Source organism: Lagopus muta, chromosome 3 (genome assembly GCF_023343835.1).
Source record: "Lagopus muta isolate bLagMut1 chromosome 3, bLagMut1 primary, whole genome shotgun sequence".
Classification (NCBI taxonomy): domain Eukaryota; kingdom Metazoa; phylum Chordata; class Aves; order Galliformes; family Phasianidae; genus Lagopus; species Lagopus muta.
This window is the reverse complement of record NC_064435.1, coordinates 19,788,497-19,813,041: the sequence shown is the minus strand read 5'-3', so window position 1 is coordinate 19,813,041 and position 24,545 is coordinate 19,788,497. Positions and strand designations below refer to the sequence as shown.

The 24,545-nt window shown below is 34.1% G+C and overlaps 1 protein-coding gene across 50 annotated transcripts in view; it reads left to right on the top strand.

The window, feature by feature from the left end:
• RIMS2 (regulating synaptic membrane exocytosis 2) overlaps positions 1-24,545 on the top strand; it is a 436,647-nt gene that overhangs the window by 289,103 nt on the left and 122,999 nt on the right. For 31 of the 50 annotated variants that reach the window (XM_048938982.1, XM_048938984.1, XM_048938999.1 and 28 more), the window contains 4 exons: positions 20,072-20,143; positions 21,597-21,776; positions 22,928-23,037; positions 23,838-23,870. In XM_048938982.1, the coding sequence (XP_048794939.1) occupies positions 20,072-20,143; positions 21,597-21,776; positions 22,928-23,037; positions 23,838-23,870 (395 nt within the window). Of the gene's footprint in view, positions 1-7,000; positions 7,067-7,681; positions 7,790-11,367; positions 11,434-13,654; positions 13,718-20,071; positions 20,144-21,596; positions 21,777-22,927; positions 23,038-23,837; positions 23,871-24,545 lie in introns of all 50 variants that reach the window. The other 19 variants (XM_048939019.1, XM_048938997.1, XM_048939000.1 and 16 more) reach the window with 7 other exon arrangements.

Below are 24,545 nucleotides of genomic sequence, written 5' to 3'. Positions count from 1 at the left end.
TTTTGCTGCTGAATGAAGAGATAATTTGAGTTCACAATCAATGTGATACTCCCATTGCAATTAACAGACATAATGAAAATATACTCTAGCACTGTGTTTTCTTTTCTTAACTTTATGAGCCACTTGGTGATAAAATTACTTGTTATGGCAATGTGTACTAGAATGAAGTTGGGGTCCTTGTGTTTAGAAGCACATCTTACCACAAGTAAAGGTTTGCCTGATCAAAATTCCAAAACTGTACTGACTTGTATGAGTTTTAATGATACAAAACCAAACTGCAAGATGTAGTTGGTTAATGTGGATAATTATGCTGGGTTCGTGTAGTAGTGCCTTTCTGCAGTTACAAAAGTAATTATCTTCCCCACCTCATAGTCTTTATGCCAGGAAATCAAAGGAAAAAGGAGATTGTACATTTAGTCTAGAACTTCTTCCCCCTTGTAATATTCCAAGCTGAAAATCTGTGCATCATAAGGTAGATTATAATCAGGCTGATATTATCGCATTTCATAAATGTAGATAGCAAGGCATAATACATGTATATTTTGCAATTCAAGTGAGTCCTCTGTGGCTAGTATTATTTGAAATTAATACTTCTACTGATGATTCTTACAGATTATTCCTCAAGTGACACCAAAGCACAGAATTGGTGTTGGAAGCTTAATACAAACAACTTAAGACATCAGCATTTTTTGCTGACTTTATTGAACTGAAAAGGTGAATGTGTCTTAAAGAACATTGATGTGATAATCACTGACTGTAAAGAATGTAAGACAGAATAGTCTGAAAAAATATATAATTATATTTTCCTAATTAGGTAAGTTAGAAAAAAAGAGTACCAAAAATAAAAATAAAATACATATAGTTATTTAAGCAACGTTAAATTGAATTTGGCCAAAAAAGTCAAGTGGACAAAAAATTAAGTTACTGAAAAGCAATGAAATGTCATCCAAAATGTTAACCATATTCATTACAAGTATATCATAGGAAAGCCTCCTTTGAAGTATTTGATACTTCTGTTTGTGCTGCAGAAAAATGTTATTCACTTGATTGATGAGGCTAGATGATTTTCATGCAGAATGAAATAATTTAAGGATTCCAAACTGTTTCTGGTATATTGTTTCTGGAATATTCTTGGGATTGTTTACTGTGTGAGTTTGCCTCCCAGATATATGCACAGCAGTGAAAACTAGCCAGAAGTACAGTAATAAAGTCTTTTCCCATGACTTAATAAAAATATCCCCTACTGAACTGGTTTAGATTAAAGAAAGAAAACCTGGTTTTTTTTAGAACGTATCAGAAAAACAATGTCTGAAGTTGGTGACAAATGTATTGAGTTTTCACGTGATCAGTCTCAATGAATAGATGTTTCTTTGTTAGGTATATTCTGAATTGCTGCATACAGGTGTATGTGTTGTTTGTATTTTCCAAAGCACCAAAGTTCTCCCTAGTTTCTACATGGTGAATGATTATCTAGCAAGTCAGATTACTGACTAACTTACATCTACCTATTTCAGCATATAGTGTCTGAAGTATCTTGGTTCTAGGCAACACAAAACAGAAAGAGACTAGTCCCAAAAAATTTATCATATTTTCTATTCTCTGTTGTTAACTAACTGACTTTATGAGTGGAAAGATTATTAAACTTCAAATTATGTTACTGAATATTTGTCTGATACTGTCAGTGTTAGGTAATAAAAGGCACTGTGCATGCACGAGTCATTGAAATAACTCTTCAATAGTATTCTGAAACCGCTGAAATCAGTTTGTAGAAGTGTAAAAACTGAAGTTTTAAACAAGTTTATAATCTACTTGCCATTCTTGCTTTGTTCCATATTTAACCTTTGTGAAACAAAATCATACTTTGCTTTCCCACTGCTCTGATGATTTGCTGTTTCCACAGTCCATTTATCCTTTGGAGATGTCTGTAAAAATGGGACTTTGAAAAAGTATGTTCTTGCAGACATTCTCAGTTGCTAAGTTTAAATATGACTGAGTATATATATAAGAGCTCTTGTTCCTTCCTTTTCCAGATACATGTCTAACACACATGGTACTAAGGTGTAAGGTACTGTGCGACTGTATGTGAGAAGGTCTATTGACCTTGAGCCTGATTGCAATGTAAATGGTCCCTCAAAATCAAAGTTAGAAGTGAAAATCGAATTATTAAGAAAGCAGGAAGACACACATTTTTTTATTTAGCTGGAGATAATTTTAATGTCAAGCACCAGACTCAACACATTGTTTTTGATTCATATATTGATTTTGGTTGGCAGGATAGAGCTAGAGTTAAAAGTTATATTGATTCCTTTATTACCAAAAATGTCAGAATTGTATTGTCCTTTCTGGGTACTCAAAGTAGGGGGTCAAGTTATTATCAGACATTCAAAATGCCCCAAAAATTCATATGCCAACTCTCACATCTCCCTTCTTCTAACTTCAGTGCCTCTTTTATAAAGAAAAATAATCCTACCAATCAGCCCAAAGAGCCACCTTTTTCTTTCTCTGCAATTTCATAAAGTTAATTCCTGCTTTTCAATGTTTCTGGATGTTTAGAAAATTCTAACTTGACTAGTTTGTATGTATTTGGTAAGATGCAAATTCATACCAGTAAAAAAAAAAACAAAGGGAAAAAAAAAAAGAAAAAAAAGAAACTGTTTTGTTAGCAATCTTAATAATTTGTGCTTGTCATGCATTTGATTTGCTGGTTCAGTTGAAGAGATGTACAAGTATTACTAAAAAGGGAGGGACAGTAGTGTTGCCCATCTACTTAGTGTACAACTTCAAGTAAATTAAAATACATTAGAAAAAATAGATCATCATAATGGATGAAAACTGAGAGAATGAAAAAGATTCTTGTGTCAACCAAATTTAGTTCATGCAGGCTCTAGTGGTGGGACAGAAAATCTTATTTTGCCTTTTTTCAGAATTACTTACAGGCTTTTCAGTAAGCACAATGTAGGATGTCAGTGTACTCCAGTTGTTCCATTTCTATGTAAATACTTGGGAGTCAACACCCCACTCTAATACAGAAGCCAGAACATTAATTAAATTGTGAGAACTATTGAAAGCAATAGCAAATGTCATAATGCCTCTTCTTTACTGTTGAGTGAAATACCTCAGCACCAAGTTAAACTGTACTTGCACAGTAAGAACAGGAAGGAATACACTGGATTGTACAGTGATGCACTCTGCATACATGTATGTGTTTTCAGGAGTGCTTCTAGGACTGTTCTGCTATGTGTAGATTGTTCCTGGAAACTAAAATTAAACAATCTGAATCACTCATGTCTTTTTTGTTATCCTCATGATTTGCTGATTTTTTTAGAAAGTGTGAGGAAATGGACAAGTAGGTGAGTGATAACAGAAGAATTTATGTCAGCACTTTCTGTTCACTGAAAAAAGAGGGAAAATTATAGTGCTTGTCCATATCTCTGCAACTGTATTGTGAGATTAATGGAAATCTGTTTTCACCTGATGCAGGGGAAAAAGTACATTTGTGTGTCTTTACGTAGCTGGTCATACTGCAAAAGCTGTGGTGCTTCTTAATCAGACTTATTCCATTGCTTTAATGTAAGTGAAATAAGTTGCTGCAAATTATCCTCTTTGTCGCAAAATGTATGTTTCAGAAATTTCTGAGGCTGCAGGCTTATATTTTCATTTTGCCATACTATTATTTGACATACTTCTGCTATTGAATGCTGTCATGTAGCAAATGAGGGCTGTGTGATCTAAATGGAGGTAGCAAAATAGAAGTATCTTTGAAGTCTACCATCTTTTAAAAGATCTGCTATGTCTAAAATGTACCCATGTCTCTGTGATCTTCCATTCATTCCCCCCTATATGTACATAGAAGATTGTTATTTTCACAGACAGTTCAAAGACGTGTTTATTTTGCATTCACACACAGAACACGTCCAGTTGTAGAACATTTCTGGATTTGTTTTGCATTGAGACAATGCAAAACTTAATGACAGCAATCAATTGAATCGTGTTTTTACTACATTACAATTTACTTAAATCATGATTTTAAGTGGTTTAGGCTGGATAGTAGCTAAAGGGATGTTTTCCATATCTTGGTATTGAACAGGGAGAAATAGTGAAGTGTCAGTCAGCTTTGGTATTTCATTGTTAACATACTCATAAAAAATTATAGAATTTATTTGAAGCTGAGTACATAAAGTATTAATAAAATCAGAAAAAATAGTGGACTGTTGACTGAATGATCAGTAGACAGACAGCATTTAAACCTTTTGTACTGCAAGCCAAAATATATAAACTACAGAACAGTGTGTGTGTTCTGTGTGGCCTCTTAATGTGCATCCTGTCATATTTTGACCTACGCAATGACAATGAATCTGACTTCCGTACAGATGCATTCCATGCAGCTGAAAAACTTATTGAAAATATTGTGGTGTGTCATGTGGTGTCCCAACCATTTTCAGAGAAACAGAGAAAGAGAGAGACATGCTTACATGAGCAATACCTTTATTATTATTTGTGCAGCTGGGAATGCTGCATCATAAAATACTATAAAATACTATAGGCTTTTTAGGCTACATGTTCTTGTTGTATGATGTATGACTTGTTTTATAATGTGTAGAACTAATTTAGACTGAGTATTACAGAATCACAGAATTGCAGGGGTTGGGAGGGACCTCTGGAGATCTTCTAGTCCCCTCCAAAAGCAGGTTCCCTACAGTTATTTGTTATGTTGCACTTTTAAGAACATGCAGTAAGGAATTATATTTTATCAGTTAGATAACTTATAGCATTTGCTCTAAAGAAAGAACAGGGAAAATTATAAGCAAGTAGCACTGCTGGAGGACCAGGTCAAGTGTAAACTGAATCTTACTTGTAGTCTCCATACAGACAAGATAGACAAGAAGAGCTCTGAGTGGTAAGAAAGCATATATTAAACTTGTTAAAGGTTATTACATATTAGACTATGTATGGTTGCATCTAAATAGCAGCTTACTCTGTTCTAAGGTTTTGAATTGAAAAACCTGAAAAGATTGAACATCGCAAACAAAAGTCTCAGAACTTGGTAAGAGCACTAGAGTCCTGTGTTTCTGCAAGTGCTGGGAAAAAACTTGATACTTGATTCAGGCATTTAAGATGACAGAGTGGGGATTTGAAGAGCATTTACTGGTGGTGTTTCATTCAAATACCAGTAGGTGAAGGAAACAATCTGGGGTGTTCCTTGTGAGCTGTAAGGAGCGAGAAATTGTACTTCTCAATAGGAATAATTAAAAATTAATGCTCTGTAACCCTGCCTGAAGTTGCAGTTTGGCTTAAAGATTTGTTCTTAACTCTTTGACTATATTGTATTTGTTTGATTTTGGAAGGCTATCAAGAAAATTTGTCAACAGTTCTCTGGAAAGAGAAAAGGGAAGTGCAAGAGAAATGTTAGCATTGAACTGCCGTCTATGAGCTAGAAGCAATTAATTACTTACTAATGTAATATTTGCAAAAGCTTTGCAGTGTTAATTCCAGCATTTCATGTAAATCATTTAAGGGCTTTCATGTGAACATAACCTGTGAGTGGTTACTGTGGTGAAAATAGACTGCTATGCATGTTTGCCTTGCTTGCACTTACCGTAGCTGCTGTGGGGTGGATTCCTGCATTTTTCTTTAATTGTTCTTCCTGTGGGTGTGCATATATTCTAAAGAAAATATTAAGAACAGGATGAAATTAAATTTTTTACTGCTTCTCAAAAGCATAATGACTGCCAAGTTATGGGTAGACTGGTTCTGGTTTTCAGGGCACTATTACGAAGTCTCGTCTCTAATTTTCAAATTAATGTGCCATGTTGGGCTCCAGTGGACTGTGTGTGGCTCCTTGTTCTTCTAACAATTTGCAATCACACTGTAAGCAAGGACTTAAGTTAAAAGCATTTTATAGTGGAGGCTGTAAAATTTTGCAATTATTTGGCAAGCAGTGAGCACAAAGATCTGTTGTCCTATATATATCATTATCTTAAAATTCTTATAAAGACTATTTACATATAGCTGATTATATATTTTATCCATGCATAAAGGAGAAGATAATATGTGTAGGTAATACAGCTACTTGTAACAATTTGTGTGATTACTACTTGTCTGATTACTAAAACAAATTAAGACGTGAGAAATAAATTGGGGGATAAATGTGAGGTTTGCAGTGTTTTTTGTGAAATTTCTTGGCACTTCTAATGTGTACTTTAGTTGTAAGACATCACTTTAAAAAAAACAACTTCAGTGGTGCTGTAGAGCAGGAACTCTTGCATTCTAATAATTCTTTGTAAATTGGAGAAACACTGTTTAAAAAATACTGTTTGCATATATTCGTACTAAAAGAGAAATAACATTATTTTTATAATAGAAGAATATTTAGTGCTGCAGTAGAGAGATATATATTTAAATATATATATATTATTTTTTTGGGAGTATGAACAAAATGTAGATATTGTGTTTTTATTATTTTGAAATGCATGGATTTCCTTTCAGGCATTTTCTGTTACACTTATTTTACCTCTTCGTAAATTATTTGAATACTAAGGGAGCTTTCATGTAAGTTCATCATATATAGAGTAAATATTAAGGAATCTCACCATCAGAAATAGTAGCTCTGGAGCTAGCTATGTAGCAGCAAACTGGCAGCATTCCCAATGATGATAGCCTTTCAGACAGACTAGGTAAGCTGCTGCCAAATATATATGTTGGAGTTATCGCTGCCTTTAAGCAAGAGAATGGGTAATATAACTTCGTGAGACTGTTTGCAGAAATACATTTTTTCCCAACCCAAATAATGCAAAAAATCCCAAATTTTAACTATCCACGTGCTCCTGTCTCTTACTTCTCAGAATAAATGTGTGAAACTCTACGTAATTGTATGTACACTTATACAATACTTTTGTAGCCCTTGTGTATGCAGGGTTTTGTGTCTTCTGTATTGTGAAGTGTATCATTCCTTCTCCATCTCATTGTCTCATTTGTATTTTTCTTTCTGCCATCTGCTCAGTCATTATGTTACTTTACCTCGTTCCTGGTACACCCAGTCCACAGATCACCATCACAGAGATGCCAGGTATATGTTTTCCACTGTGTGACTCTGTGTGGATAATGCATGTACTTCTATGTACCTACATTTCCACTTCTGCTTTTGTCAGTCTGTGTGTAGTGGTAGAAAACTTAGAAGTACCCACACAATATCAGCTATACTTAATATCTAACATACTATGTAGACAGGTAACTGAGTAATTCTTCTTTACCTTTTTAACATTTTTTTCACTGCCACAAGTCTGTAATTGGTGATATATTAATATGGTGCCATCATCCCGATATCTTTTTAGAAGTCAATAAGGAAAATATTTAAGTCAACCAACACAAATATCTGCTAATACTGTGAATATAACATAGAGAATCTAATACATGTATGGGCTGTGTTAAATGTTTCAAGAGAGAAATCTGGGACCTGTCCAGATTACCTGAGAGTAATCTTGATACCTGTCTCATAGTCTTTGCTGCAGGCTAAAATACTTTAATATTTTGGAGTAGCAGTAAGTTTGCTAAATACACCAGATTTCCAGCTGAGTATTCTTCAAGTGTTTCTGTTGATGAACTTCCTTTCTTTTCCTGTTGTGTTGTCCTTGTTTCATCTTTGTGTTGCTTTTCATTGTGTTCACCCTTTATGTTTTGGCAGCCAGGATCACACAATATATCCTCTTTTTTGTGAAGATGCAATCAGATTACTTCGCTCCCGTAAGATGTGCCGTACCTATTCTGAGGGTGCTTACTATGATCTTGAGAGGTATAATTGGTGTGGAGCATATTTTTTACTTCTACCCCGTATATTTTGGCAGTACTGCGTTTGGTTTCCAAATTAAGAATATGATCTATGTTTTAACTAATAAACACACACTGTGAAGATGTTTTATGCTTCTCTGTGAATATGTACGTACTTAAGACTGCCTGCTCAAGACTATGGCAAAATCCTAAGAGTAGCTGAGGAGTTTTATTTATAAAAGTCAATTTCTTACATTAGGTTATATGGTTATTGATTGCAAAGGTCTTTGTATAACCTTTGTTTTTGCTGGAATTTTCCAAAGTGCTTACAGTGCTTATTATTCTTTTTTAAATACTGAGGAAATGCTTATCTACCTCAAAGTGCGCAGAAATTGAGTCTTTCTGAAATCTCATACTTTGTTTAAATGGAAAATAGAGTGAAATGTACAAGCTTATGTTGTAGATACTTATACAGTACTTATTCTGTAACTAATGAGTACTTGTATACATTCACAATCACTGTGTGTGATTACAGAGCATCATTGTTCCTGTTTTTATCTGAAAAGTAGTGTAGTGAGAAGTTAAACCCATAATGATTTCTGTGAAATAATTATGGTTGAAATACAGTGGCTTATAAGATATGAAATATGTCATGCTGTTCTTGCACTACAAATGTTAAAAGTCCCACTGTGATTATTTCAGCAAATACTGCAGAACTGAAAAATGTTTGTGTGTGAATAGAAAATAAGGATTTAAATCTGATAAACTGTAAACTACTTTAAAGGAGATGGTGGCTTCAGATCTCAAATAGCCATACCAGCCTTTATAACAAACTCTTCATAACATTTTCCATAGCAAGCTCTAAAGAACTCTTGATATATTAAAATCAACACTTCCATCTGGATAGAAGTTTCACTGCAAATTTTATTAATTTTTGCTCTGGATTCAAAGCATTTATAACCTTTTTTATGATTGATTTAAAATTCATTTTGGATACAGAAACAGAATCCAAAAGTCTTAGAGCACCTTATCCCTTCTAAACAAATGCTTTTTAAAAATTGTCCAGAGCTATAATATAATAGACATTATAAGCTTTAGAACTCAGGTAAACATATATTTTGAAATGATATTGTTTTACATGAAATGTGAAGAAAGTGTGTACTTAATAGTTTGCTTTACATATAAAAACCATGTGAAATAGAGGATTTTTATTTTGTTTTTTGAAAATGTGTGATGAAATATACTCATGCTTTTTCAATAGTTAATTTTAATTACTGTTACTTGCCTTAGTTTTTTACTGGCATTTGCCAGTAAAGTTTATCTGAACTTGTTTCAGATTGATAGCTGTATTAGATATTGCTGATAACTAGGAGCTATTATCAAGTTAGTTTGGGGATCTTGACTTGCAAATCTTCATCTTTGTTTCTACAGAAATTAGTTTGTACAAAAAAAAAAAAAAATAGAGTAAAATCAACAAAATAAAGAGCAAGATTTGTAGTAAAGTGATCATAAAGAGGAAAAAGCCAAGATTTCAGTAGTAAGATGAAATAAATCTTTTCCAGAACCTTGCTTAAGTGAAGGCTCATCAGTGCTAATACCTCCTGGGTCACAAAGGAAAATCTGAGATGAAATTAAACGGCCCCAGCTCCTTGTTAGAGCAGCATCTTGAGATTTCTTGGGCCTAGGAACCCATCCTGGATTGTCTGGTCCTCTTCAATCCAGGCTTCTTGTATTATCTTTTCTCTGGGTACTCCATCATTACTATCATTTTTGCTAGTTTTTCATCCAGTTTGTCTTTTCAAGTTCTGAGAATATTTCTCTAGGTATTAAAGGACCGTTTAAAGCATAATGTTTATCCAATTTCTCATTATCCACGGAAGAAATCTAAGTAACTTTCTCCTCCTTTTGGAAAAATACAAAAAACTGCTGCTTAGTCAACATTTCCTCACCTCTCTTCACACTTTTTGCCCATTTTTTTCCAGCTTAATGCTTGTTTCAAGTCAGAGCGCTAGTCCCCTCTTCTTAGCTGCTTCTACTCAGTCAGCGTCACAGTGATAACAAGCAGCCACACCTTTTCCTGTTTTCTTTCACTTTTTGAAATGTGAAATAACTATTTTCAGTTATCAAAATCTCAAACATTGTTCTCCTGCCAAGCATTCACTGACGGAGTTAAATCACTGTGAGTCCACCAATGTGGATGTCCTGCAGCCAATAGGTCATGCAGATGTATCAATCAAAATCACTTTGCCTCTTCATTGCTTATCTGATAGTCATACACAGCCACTCATGTACTCTTCTGATCTCAAGCAGCTTTTTTTTTCAATTGTTCCTCGAAGAGGTAGCTACTTGGTTCATTTTCATCTTTGCTCTTACTTGTATTTGTTTCAGTTATTGCCTATCAAATTCAATAGTCTTTAGTAAATTAGTTCTAGGATGGATTTCCATTATCAAGAACTTTGATTTCTGAATTCATTCTTTGACAGTGCTATTCTGACATTTTTTATGATAGTTCCTTCATTTTGAAGTAGTCTGCCTATTTCCCTCCAAAGGAAATGGAGGTGGCATTGACAAGATGCTTGTTATAGCAATTGCCTGAGAAAGACAAGAAGCACAGGCACAGCGTCAGTGACTTCAGTGCCCTTTGGTCCTTTGACTTTCTCAAGAACTCCCTGTAGCTCTGTATCCCACACCAACTTTCCTTGGCTGTTAATGTGATAGTGTGGTAGCACTAGCTAATATCAGTTAATATCGCTGGAACTACTCAGATTGAATGCATGTGAGCCATAGTGGCTGAGCATATAGAGCTTTATTTGCATTTTTATGTGTAGCCCCAGTTCACGTTTTGCTAGAGTTACACGTGCTGGTTTATAATTTGACACTGCCCCATTTTAAACTGGCTGACATACATGTGATCTCAAGAACAGAATGTTCTCAAGATTTTTATCTGAGTTGTTTTTTAAATAAAACTATGCTATTTTCCTACCAATATTAGTAGTTCTTCGCAAAGAAAAATCTGCTGAAAGTATCACAGCATGAAATTTGTTCTCAACTTTTCTCTCTCATAGCTCAGATTAGTCACTGAGAACACCAGGCTCTGTGGTATTTTATTTTTTTTTCACTTAACCTGTGACATTTGAGTTTGCAAGACAGTTAAAGGTGGCTTCTGCACATCTCGCATGAAATGTGCTGTTCATTTCAGGCAAAATTTCTGATGTATCTCTTAAGGAAACAAGCTTCTTCCATTTTGTTTTCTGGCTTTCATTTTAACAGTCAGGAATTTTGTAGCATCCATATCCTGCTCTTGGTGAAATTTCATTCTTGCTTAAATCCTATTTTCACACTGATATAAATTTTCACTCCTGTGAAATGATTGTGTGTCATTTGTCCTTAATATGATGTTATTGGTATCTGAATATAATTTGAAAGTAGAAGTTTAAAATTACCTGTATATGGAGAAATACATTCAGAAGATATTGCTGAACTTGTAGTAGGTAATCATGTTTTATGTTCATTGCTATACTAAAAGTACAGTATAGGAAAACATCCTAAAATAAGCATCCTTTAAAATGTCTGAAATATCTGTGCTGTTTATTTCATATTCAGGAGGAGTAGGCATGAGAGAAGAGTGCCTAATACATATTACGATGACACAACCTATACTCCTGAAAGGTATTTTTATTTCTGTAATAAAAATAGATAAAGATGAATAATACATTTTTCCTGAAGAATCTAAAATTCTTAATTCACCTAGACTGGTGATATTTAACTTTACATGGCAGTATATACAGCATTTTTCAAATATAGACCAGCCAATCTCCAGAGCTGTAAGTGATGCTTTGTCTTTTAGCTCAGCATCGTCTTCACTCTGGATTTTTTGTGTGAAGAGTAACTCTAACTTCAGAAAAAAAGAAAAACAAAAGGTTCATTTTAAGATGTAGAAGGAGAACTGAATAGTAGAGAGGAGTTTGGTATAACTGAAAGCTTTTCCCCACTTAAAAGCAGCGTATTTCTAATGGCAAACATTTTCAGTCATGGTGAGTTGTTAGAGGAAAATTAAAAACCCCCAATTCATTTCTTTTAATATCTTGAGTGATTTAGAGTGCTCAAGTTTTGACATGTTCATACTCATACTGACTTTAAAAGGATGAAAAGTCTTCAGGATGATTTTGAGTGTTTGCTGTGCTGGAACCAGAAGTACTGTTTTTCTTCCACATGATGTATCACAGTGAAGATAATATAACAAAAATCAAAAGTGTAATCTGAAAACTTCTGGAGTACAGCTGGAAATCGCTATTTGGAAACAGCATTTCATGTTCAAAAGGTTCAAAAAGAAAGAAATGCAAAGAGAGAAGCAAGTTGATTTTCCTATCCCTTTGTAGAATTGGATCTGTGCATGTTTTTAAGTCAGCATGTAATCTCTTTATACAGTATAGGAGCAGGTAAAACAAGGCACAAAAATTGATTTTTATTTCATTACTATGAATAAAATAAACTGCAGTTTTGAAGCCTTGCTTATGTGTTTATTGTGCCCATAATAACAGCAGTTTTACAGAAAGTTTTTGCTAAAATCCTGGCTGACTGGAGGCATAGGCTGCAGTTTTAATGATACATATGATCAGGGAAAGTGTAAAGATACACCTGTCTTTCTGCAGTTGTGTTCTAACTTAGATTAAACTAAATGTAAATCTAATCTAAATTACACTGACCTAAACAACTTTCATCTTGTCATTGATCTAGCTACGAATGTTTCAAAAAACATAGAGTAAGCAAGAGCAGTTAATGTCATTTAGTGACATTAATATATTCTGCATTCTTGCCTTCCCTCAGCATAAAGACCCTGAGGAGTGAGATCATGTAGTTAATGAGCATATCTCAAAACTTCAGATTCTGAAACTTGAGAAGTTAAGAAAAAATGAGGTTATGCAAGAGATCTTTCATACATCTGCTATGGTCCCTGGGAACAAATTCACTGAAAACCCTCTGATAACTATATTCAGGCCATTAAACACTTTGTCCTGCAGAATTTTGCTGCAATTTTTAATGAAGTCAAAGGGAGACTTGTATTCAACTTGGGAACACCAGAGTCCCTTGATCTTCTCTGAAAATCCAAGTCTTGCTTCTCACCCACTGTTATATTGAAGATCATTGAGCAGCAGGATAACCACAGTTTGAATGCTATACCCTGAAAATCTGGAACTCTAGATACAGAGTTGAAGCTTCTTAATCAAATATTGAGTGATTTGCACATGTTCTAGCATAGGTGGGTTAGGGTGCCTGAATATATTGTCTCTTGGTATCTGAAGTAAAAAAATAATTTTTGTCCCATTATTTCTTTTCTCTGTTTTTCTACTTTAAGAGAAAATACTTCTATGCATTTTTTGATGTTATTTGCAACTTATTTATAAATTGCTGCTGCAAATGATTAGGTTGCCCATGTTCAAGGAGTAGAATAATATAAGTATAAAATTCAATTGGTTTTCATTGATCTGAGTGAAGTGAGTTTTCTTCAGATTTTTAAATAACTGTAAAAACCAAACGCCTTATCAAAAATCTCCACAATTACTTGTTAATTATTTCAAAGACATTGTAGCCATTGAAAAAGTAAATACTTTTGTGTGAAAAAGTCTTAGACATCATGCAGCAGAAATTCATGTGTAACCTGCTAAAGGTGAAATATATTAAGAATTCTATAATGGGAAATATATATATATAGTGGTGATTTTTTTTTAATTAAAAAAAGATTTTGCTTTCTTCGTACCTAAGAGATGATGTGAAATGTTTGGAAAGCTTCCCATTTTATTGAGAAGTGGACATGGCATATAAATTAGAGTGCTATTAACAATACATGTGTTTCTTTATAACACTTCTTTATTTTAACTGCATTGTAAAGGTGTTACAATGGTGCAAGTTCATGGGCTGATCATATAGTCAATGGTTCAGCTGAAAATTATGGGTAAGTAAAGAGTGTAGTGTTACAGATGTAGCTAAAATGTAGCTAAAGATGTTCTGATCTTTATTATAAGAGTTCTTTTATTTTTGTTCCAAATTTATTCCTAATCAGTACATTTTTCATTATCTCTTTCTTTTTTGACTCAGAACCAAGGCACATTTATGTGGTTGCCTTTTTTTCCCCAAGATTAGGCTGTTTTATTCAGTAACAAATAGAAAGAGAACATTAATTATGTTTGAACTATTTTTAAGATATGTTCTCACTGTTAAGGGCTGCTTTAATGAAAATGGGCTTTTTGAGTGATAATACCTGCCTACGTTTGTGCTGCTGGGGCATGTGCCTTTGAGACCTAATACCTTTTAGCTTTAGAAGCAGTCCCAGATCTAACTGTCTAACCTGTCTCCCCATGTGATTGATGCATAACCTGAGTAAAGCTCTATGTACATTAAACCCTTCAGTTCTTCCCAGCTGTACTTGGCTCCTAATCAAAGGAAGGCACATCTTGCTCACAGAAACTTGTGCTTTGATTTTACCTCCTCTCCCTCATTTTCTTTTTACTCTTAAAACATTTTTCTTCATCTTCATTTTTACTCATTTCCTTGGTAGAGTGTGCAGACCTTCCTTCTTTCTGCCTTTCTGTATCTCAAAAGATATAGTATGCCAGGGATATATTTTAGCTGACTAAAATAAACGTATGGTTTGGATCCAAGTTTCTGATAAATCTGAAAGTTCTTAAGTGAAACTCCCACTGATTTCCTGGGAAGTTTTCCTTAAGAAATCTAATCAGAGATACAAAACTCAAAATCATCTGTTGTGTAATTACACAAAATAATGATTTATATTGGTATCTCAAAAGCTGCAGTTTTGTGCATATGAATAATAAGATGTAAATTGTGCATGAATATTTAGCTAATTCTATGCCTTAAATTATTTTTTGCAGTAAATTTAATATTAGCCCTACTTTTAATTTTGCAGCACTATTTATTCTTTTGTGGCCATACAAGTTGATGTATATATTTGCAGATAGGTACCTGAAGGAGATAATTGGAAAGCTGTTAGGCTATACTCAGTTGCATAAAATAAGCCATATAAGATGATACTGTACATTGAAAATAGAAGATATACCCAAGGGATTACTTACACTTTACCGGTATCTCCTCAGATTATTTAAATAAAAGTGCGATTGATGTTTGTCTAATAGATGCTGCTAATACAATAATTCTGTTTAAGGAATTTAGAGAGTGAAGGATAATTTGACTTTCTTGACTTGCAGCTTACAACTTGGGGTAAAAGGCAACACTTTTAGTGCAAATTTCTCTTCTCATTAGATGGATTTACAGTCATCTTTTGGCTATACATTAGTGCAGCCGCAGGGACTTACATGAGAGCATATTTCTTTACTAACGCTTCGAGCCATAGTTCCCCTGTTTACTGGCTTTTGAATTTTAAGTTTTTTCAACATACGTTTTATTTGAGCTTATGGCAAGGGCCATGTGTACTTGTTCTTCATGGGAAAGTGCACAAGCAACCTGAAAACAGCAAGGCTTTTGTACTTGCTTGTGATAGCCATGTTAAATAGTATACTTGTCCTAGATTTTGTACAGAGAACGTGCTAACATAGCTAAGTATCAAATTAAAGGTAAGGATTTGAAGGTTGAAAACGGAATTATTTTTTAATGCTCTCTGTCTCAATTTAAATTTATCTACAGAAAGCTGTGGGAAAGGGAATAAAATATAAGAACATTTGTTATGAATTCATATGGTTTACACTACAAATGTACTCTACATATAAGGCATATAGCAGATACTTTAATAAAATATGGACTACTGAAACTGATCAAATTCTGTTCATATCTGTAGATATATGGAACACTGTGGTAACAGCATGTTATTTTGCTCATACATTATTTAAGAGCTTTAATGATAGTGAAAACGTACATAATTGCTTCTCTTGATTTCTCTGATCGAAATTGTGGCTTTTTGCCTTCAGGGAGGTCAGAGTCAGGGCCTATTGACAGAAGTTAAGCAGATAGGTAAACATGTATCTGTACTGTTAAGCCTTATTTGAGATTCTTATTAAATGTTTGCCAAGTTTTTGGACTTTTAAAATGTTACTGAAAATAAAAAACAAAAAAACAATCAACTCTTTGTGGTGACCTGAGTGTGCCAAGTACAAATAAAGTTAAATTTAAGAGATGAGAACTAAAACCAAGCATCAAGAGCAAGTGCTTCACAGATTTTACATTTAGTCCTGCAAACTACAACAGCGTATTTGGGCACATGCTTGATTTTAAGTATACATTTAATTCACTTCATTAGTCTGTAGTCTAAGTGCTCTGCTGAACTGCCTTTGAACATCCCAGCTTTACTGGAAAACTTTTCTATACATTTGTCCTATAGACCACTACTTTTTCTGCCATGACATAAGTGTTCATAGAACCTTTGAGTAGTTCTATCCGTGTTCATATGTAATTGTCACACGTTCAAATTGAGTAGGTGAAACATTTTATTCCAAAACAGGGAAAAATGTGTCAGAAGGTTACAAAGCTTACTTAAACTTCGGAATATTTTTAATATAGCTATTAAAATCTAGATTAATATATTGGAGAAAGTTGCATCAATATATTCCATTACAGAATTGATCTAGATGGGCACTGGGAAGGAAGGGAATTTCAGCTCTCTCTGAGAAATTTGAGGTCCAAACTTTTGATTGTTAGCCACATAATCATAAATGTAATTAAATTAATCTTTTTATGGAGATAAGATAGATACATACAGGAGTTACCTGTTTCTGTTGTGTGATTCTTCCATTTGTGTCAAATGAGGGTCTGTATTAAAGGTACTAACAGCTGGAAATTGTTGTTAAAAGTACTGTAAAAGGCACCTGGAAATATAGAATAAAAAGTATTTTCTGAGTGCTAGAAACAATCATGTAAACCAAATACTTAATGTATTATAAAGCTACTTACATCTTTCTGAATTTTCAATTAGTATTGAAAGAACTGCTCCACACATTGCATAATTCAGACCTAATATAAAAATATGAAAAGATATTAATATGATAAATCTAACAGAATGAACTGAATAAATCAATAAGATATAAGGCAGCATATACACCACTTGCATTGTTTTATCCACCTCTCTGTAAGGAAATACCAACCGGGAAGGTTCTGATTTTGAGAAATAATGTCTGTTTAAAAATCTATTGATGAGGAAACATATTATGAAGAGTAAATCTATATACATATAGCTCTATGTGCTTTCTTTAAGCATTTGAGTATTTGTGTTATGCTGTTGTGTGTTAGTATGATTAAATATGTCTGTGATAGAATCACTAAATGACTGCAGTGCCAAATACAGATACCTAAGCAAAATGTAAGCAGCTGTTTCTGTAGCTGTAGCTGTATGCACATAGCAGTGAAGAGCACAGTGTGCCTGGAATTGCAGCAGTTTTCTGCTTCTCGACACAGCTGCATTAACTAATAGAAAAGTAGTTCAGATAACGGTGTGCTGCACTGTAGTCATTCCTGTGATGTCACGTAGATGTACCTGTAGTTGCTGTATACACCACAGTGTGATGTGTGTGTTTGTATGTGCATATTTGTGTGTATGTATATACATATTTATATAAAAATACAGTTAAATACTACTGCAGCAAAAATACATTGATTTAATTCTTGCTTTTATTTTGCAAGGGTATTTAAAAGCATGACGTTTCTTGCTTTTAATAAGTATAGCATACAATTTTAAATTAAGTTCCTATAAAGGTATGAATGAGTGATTTGGTGAGGCTGTTCAGTCACCAATTAATCTCAATGCTTTGGCAGTGATTTCCTATTTTTGCATTTTCCATCATAGTACTTGTGACTCAAGTTTAAGTTTGCTTGGTTCTGGAAATCTCAGTTGTTTGTAGACATGTTTATTTATGTTATGCTAACAGAGGATCTTGTGTCTGTGACTAAACAGCAAAGTTTCTATAGCTAGTAGAAGAATAACATGTCCAAGGATTGAAATCCAGCAACCATCCACAGACACTGACAGGTATTACCACTGAATATTAGCTAAAGTTTGAAGTTAGGATCATTAGAAAATGTATTGTTGTAATTTTTTTTGTTCTGTGTTCAGTGTTTCTAGATAAAAAGAAAATATGTTCTAGGATCTGAATTGTAGTGTATAGTACTTCTGCAGGAATTCTATTTTTATTTCTTCAGTTTTTTGTTACAAGAAAAACGTAGTACTTTTTGCATTTTGATTGGCATCATCTCATAGTCTACTTTTTTAGTCTTGAACACAGTAAAGAAATATTAAATGTGGGATTTCAAACAAACTCCTTTCACTTATTTTGAGGAAAAAATCCTCATTTGTGTTATATGATATTACAATGGCTTACTGTGGAAAAATGTTTATCTTTTATACGACTTTCTCTGTACATGAATTTAGATCATCGAATGCAGAGATTTGTCGTAAATTCTCCTTTTTATTTGTTAAGAAAAGTAACAAATCTTAAAAATTAAAAATCAGAAATGGTTACTTTCTGCACTGGGATAAAATTTTCTATTGACATTTCTGGATATGAGTGTAGAACAGTGCAGAGAAATCAGTAGTTAACAAAAAATGTAGCACGTTTGATTAGATATTTTAGTTACTAGAATATACAGTGCTACCTAGATATGATGGGATTCTAATTCTAATTTGAATGAATTTGGAATATAAAATTAAAATTTTAATGCTTGCAGAGCTTTCCTGCTTGTTTAATATGTAGACATTGCTCTACTCTTTTCTTGGTGTGAGAGTTATGTTCACAAGTCTCACTGATTTTGACAGAGGAATGGCCCACTACCAAGCTTAGATAGGAAAAAGGAGGATGTTATTTTAGGCAATACTATGAAGAGGAAAGTCATTATTTGACATTTCATTAACTTTATTTTTTGTAATGACAAGACTGTTGGCAAAGATAAATGGCTGCTGCGTACTTTAAAATATTATGTGACTGTTGAATACCTTGACTATCATTTTTTCCTCTTTAAAAATCAAATTTAAAAAGTGGTTCGTATTTTATGACTTCCAGTCAGACTAGAAGAAAGTATCATCTAGATAACTTGGGAGCATAAGCACTCAAGGATATAGTCTGAAAAGTCATTAATGTCTTTTTTAATTCAAACTCCCCCTCTGTGCCTATGGCCAAATTGTGATGCTAATGTGTAGTTGTATATTTTGTCTGATGGGGAGCTTTGCTGCTCAAGCAGATTATTGGAGTGGGATAGTACATTGGATAGTACAGTATAGTTTCTACTGTGGAAAAACTATTTTTTGGGAAAAAATCCCAAAGCATTAGAACAAAGAGTATGCCCATTTCACTCTAGACACTAATGTGTCTTTTTAATTGTGTTCTAGATGTGTATGATTAAAAGCCCCACAGGGATGGTTTCACACAGAAGGCTGTCATTGTGCTTATATACCATTCCATTTCCTACACTGCGGGCGTTCAGACGTTTGCAGCATCTAAACCTGTAACTTGAAGATAATAACTGAACCTGAAGATTCAACTTAGACTTCAGATCCTCTGATCTACAAAAGCAACAGTGGCACCAAAGGTTGATCAAAAAGTAAAAGGCTCACTGCCAAAATCTGTGTTCTCCTTCATTTACTGGAACTCCCAGTTGTTTCTTCCACCTGAAGTAAAGACCAGGTGCAGATTGCAGTAAATGGAATATTTAGATTAACTATTGAATATGAAAAATGAGGCTTTTAGATATAGTGGCTCCATGATACTCTTCAGAAGAGTAAGAAAGGAACAGAAAGAACAGAAACATGCCCACTAAGCCATTAGTACTGGCCTTAATGTTAAAAAAAAAGTTTTCCTACCTTCTAAATGTGTGGCAGTGAGTTAGATCTTTAACATCCTAAAAGGCACTTCTTATTTAACAGCTAAAGAGAATGAGGCTTTAGGCGTAAGAAATGAAAGAGGCTTAACTTCTAATGAAGTGTTTAAGTGTTTAAGTGAATCATGATTGCTGCTCACCTGTCGCTCTGTATGTCCTGCTGTTGGGAAGGAGAAATTGGAGATGGAATGATATCTACTTTTGGTAGGAGATCAGGAGAAGAAAGGAGTTCTCTGTGGGCTCACTAATCTTACACGTGTGGACAAATGATAGGGGTGGGTTGTCTGGATCTTGGCTGTTTTCTATACTGCAGTTATGCTGAATCAAGAAATCATTTCACATTCCCATAGTCAAAGCTACTTTTTTAACCACCATGCACCTCTTACAGCACTGAAAACTTAAAAATTTACCCAAACTAAGCAACATTCAAATCAAAGCTAAGGTTGTGTTTCTTTGTCTGCCCACAATGTAAAAGAAGCGAGACAGTGGATGTTTTTGCTGATGAAGCTTCCCATTCAGAAACTGAACTGATAGAAGAAGAAGTGAGGTAATTTTATTGTGGTTTTGTTCCAGGCTCATTGTATTTTTCTTCTGATATTTTAGTGCCTCAGCTTATGTTTCTCACTGTGGTGTGTTTGCTTGTTATGAGCTTGTAGACATAGGTTCTTGGTGAATGGTATTATTCTGAACTTGTCTGTGGCATTCCTTGTTATCCTCAAAGAATCCAGTTATTACCTCATGGAAGACATTCATTTTAATGAGCATCCACCCATTCAGCAAAGTTAGCCACCATAGAGAAAACTGCATTCTGTCTCATTATGGTTTTCTTTAAAAAAATGTGCTGTTAATGACCAAAGACTCCCCATAATGAGGCTGTAATATGTATTTCTTTTTGATATTAAATAAAGTTCAGCTTCTTGTTGCACATCCAGTCACTCTGACTTCATTGCAAAATGCACAGCACAGTTCAAGAGAAAGATCAAAAGATACATATATTCATGATGTTTATTCTGTTGCCATGCAGATTACTCTCATAGAAGGAGTATGAAATTAATAAGCTCCTGAAGCTTCAGGAGGGTGTACTTTTTACTTTTACAATTACTATAATTTTATCTATTTTAGCACATTGCTAGCCATTATTACTCCTTGAAAACAGAACAGTTACATTGTCAAGAAACGTGAGATTTGTTTAATTGCTGAAAGAAAATACATGATTAATTGGCTATGATAGTAGGAGATGAAACTAGATCATTTTCTGATAGGTGTGTGCTTTCTCTCTGTTGTGTCTCCAATGCTGACTGTTTTAATTGCTGTTTTGTCACTGTTCTTTAGGCTGAAGTTTAGATTTTATATTTTTTCTATGGCAAACCAGTATTTATCCACTAAGAACATCTGTCAGTACTGATCGCATTGTAGATCTTGTGACTGTACTCTGTGTACTGCATATGGATCTGTCGCTATAGCCTAGCCAGTATTTTGGCAGACATCTTGAGTTTAGTAGCATTTCACAGAGTTGTGTAGTAATTACAATGTCTGGAACGCGGCTGAATTTGCTGTGGACTTTTCCACAAATGGTTGTTAAAGAGCACCACCTCTGAAGATAATGCGGTCTGAAAAAAAAATCTAGTCATGTGAGTTAAAATGCTCAATTAAAATGCACAGTTAAGCTTCAGTGAGAATTGTGTCATCTATTCTTTTCCTCCAACGTTGATGTATTAATTACAAAACAACAATATTTTTTACTCAGAAATTGTCAGGAAACAGACTATTGCATAGATGGTCATTACTGAGACACTAGAAACATTTCAGCCCATTTATCAAGAGTTTGGAGCAAACCAAAGCATACATGTTTAAAAAACTGTATGTAATCAAGAAGCAAACTCAGAAATTTACCAAAGAAAATGTACATAACAAAATGACTTTCTCCAAACCAGTATCATGCAGCATATTTTACAACTAATAGAAAAGTCAACCGAGCTGCTTTCTGACTAACATTACAGGAATTGTGAAGCAGCAGATAGACAGCCATATCAAAGATCCAGATCAACAGAGCAACGTCCTATGCTAGAGCGGACCAACTCCCGCTCCCGATCCACAGAGCGTCCTGACTCAAACCTCATCAGGTCGATGCCTTCATTAATGACTGGAAGATCTGCCCCTCCTTCACCTGCCTTACCGAGGTGAAACAGACAAATCAATCAGACTAATCCCCTTCTGCCCCACCAGCTCACCATTTTATTTTCCCAGTAGCTAATTGGTATTGCCTCTCATCTTTAGCTGATCACTAGTAGCAATAGATACTAACCTTGTCAGTGTCAACACACTATTTATATTCTTCTCTGGATATAATGGTGTGGCTGCCATTTTAAAGTGTCTACTAACAGTATTTAACTGCATTTGTTTGTGATTTCTCATTGACCAGGAATCCTAGATAGTTTCCCACATGAAGCACCTCATAATTATCATATTCTTATCTTACAGAATGAGAAATTGTTTGTGTTCATCAGACATCAGTTATGGAGGAACCATCATAACATCAAATGAAACTTTATTTTTTAAACAAAAATGTTTCTTCATTTGGACTGTACTAACTTTGTGTTTTAACTTCCATTGTAACCACCATTTTCTCTGACTACATTTTACTGTGCCATAGTCTGTATCGTTCCTGTTAAATACTTTATCTTTAGTGACTGACGCTTTGCAGATGTCTATACATTACTCTGAGCTTAAACATAATGCAGTAAAAAGATGAGTACATTTTGATCTAGATATTCAGCACGCTTCTCCTTATTTTGGAACTGCAGAAGACATTATTTTGCTTTCTGAAAGTGAGAGATAGTACCATCAAATCCCCAGTGACAGTTGGTCAAATCCCAGCGTCTTTCTTCAGGTTATTACTTTGTTTATTTAAATCCCTATAATATCTTTACCACTCAATGGGAATTTAACCAAATAAAAATTGAATAAAGATAGTTGAATTTGGCCTATGAATAGTTGTGTGTGCATGCATGTGGTATTTCCATATGCACATGAATGTACATACAGTACATTTTCTGGCTTGACTGTGCAAACAATCATCTTATGGGTGCTTAGCCTTAGTTTAGCTTATGTGTTTGGTTTGGTTTCTTTTTGTTTTTTTTCCTTCTTTTTTTCTAGGGAGATATTTCTTTTTTTCTCGATGTTGTTTTTAAAGAATTAATAGTTTCACTATGGGAATGAAAGTGTCCCAAGTGAGCCAAAATTTAATTAGTACTTTTATCAGTTCTTGAAGGTATTTAAGGATGAATGTGCCATTTAATTGCTGTGGTTTGTTTTGATATGTGTCTCATAGGTCACATCCTCGAACTGGATCTGTTCAGACAAGTCCATCAAGTACTCCAGTAGTAGGAAGAAGGGGCAGGCAGTTACCACAGCTCCCACCAAAAGGGACGTTGGAGAGAAGTAAGTGTGTGATTTTCTCCTTAATGACATTGCAAAATGCTCATGGAGGTCAAGTGTGTTTCTTATTTTTCTTTGGGGAATTAAAACTCTTGAGTTTTTGTGTACAGAACTAGGATTGATAACATTGCATTTTGTATTGCATTTTATTATATTTTAACATCTACTGTACTCTTGACTGAATTGGATCATCAGCATTGCAGTAGTGATCAACAATATGAACTATTAGCATAATCCTGTTCCTTCTGAACTCAAGAGATGTTTTGTCATTGACTTCAACAAGTGCAGGAAATGATCTTTTCTATGTTATTTATTGATAAAACTTTTTTTGGGGAGTTAGTAGCATAGTTGATCACTTGTGGGCTCAGATAGTGTATGTTACAGAGTACTAATATAAAACCTCTGCACCCTGAAACAGGAAGAGCAAGAAAAGAGGTAATAATCATTAAAATAGGACAGGCCACAAAGATATTTCATACTTCATGCTTTACTGATACTGTTGTTATGTTGATATTTAATGTCTCGTAAAAGCACTGGTCAATGGAGACATCTTCCAAAATGTTTAGAAAAAGGACTGTAGACATGTTTTTGATAGCAAATACATTTTCACCTTTCCACTTTCAATAACTAAATGTGTTGTGCAAAATCAGTTTAAATGGTCATGTGCGCTCCTTTTCTATTTTTTTTAATCCTTCTGAACATGTATATTGTATCTTTTATGAAACTTATGTTGTTTTTAACCCCTGTGCTTTGGTTCCCTTTTTTTTGTTTCTTTTTTTGTTTTGTTTTGTTACTTTCCCTAGACAATGGAGACAAGGAGATAGAACCTTATGAAGGTCTGTACATAAAGGAGGGTTCGTTTTTCATCCGAAAGCCTTTTTGAGAGGCTGTATTGGGGAAAAATAAACCCACTGCAATTGATGTTACTTTATTGCATAGACATAGACAGAAACATTGTGATAATCTTTTTTATATTCAGACCTATGACTCATAGGTATTATGGGATTCTAGATGAAAAGAGAATGAGTGGAATTATCTGAACACCATAATCATTGAAAAGTACCTAGACATATACCCATTTTTAAAACAAAGGATTTACACTAAACAAATAAGACTATTTCAAGTTATGTTGAAGCCAGCTAATCTACATATTTGCATCTTTTTTCAGGATTAGTACTTCATGCAGATACTGACATCTAAGTACATGAGGCTATTTAACATGTTTGATGTCAAGGATACACTGAATCAAAACCACATTTTTGTTGCAAATGTAATTTATGCAATTGTTGCATTAGTAGATTTTTTTAAGAATATAGGAGTAAAAATTAATTGAATCAAGATACTCTTTTAAAAAGAAGGGATAATACTTCCTCTTGAAATTGTAGTCCCTTATATTTTTTACAATTGAAACCATTTAATTTGCTTAACCGCACATAAGATATCAATTGCAGTCCTTTGTTATATCACTGAGGGTCTTACATGTAGTATAACTGTATCTGTCTCATCAGACT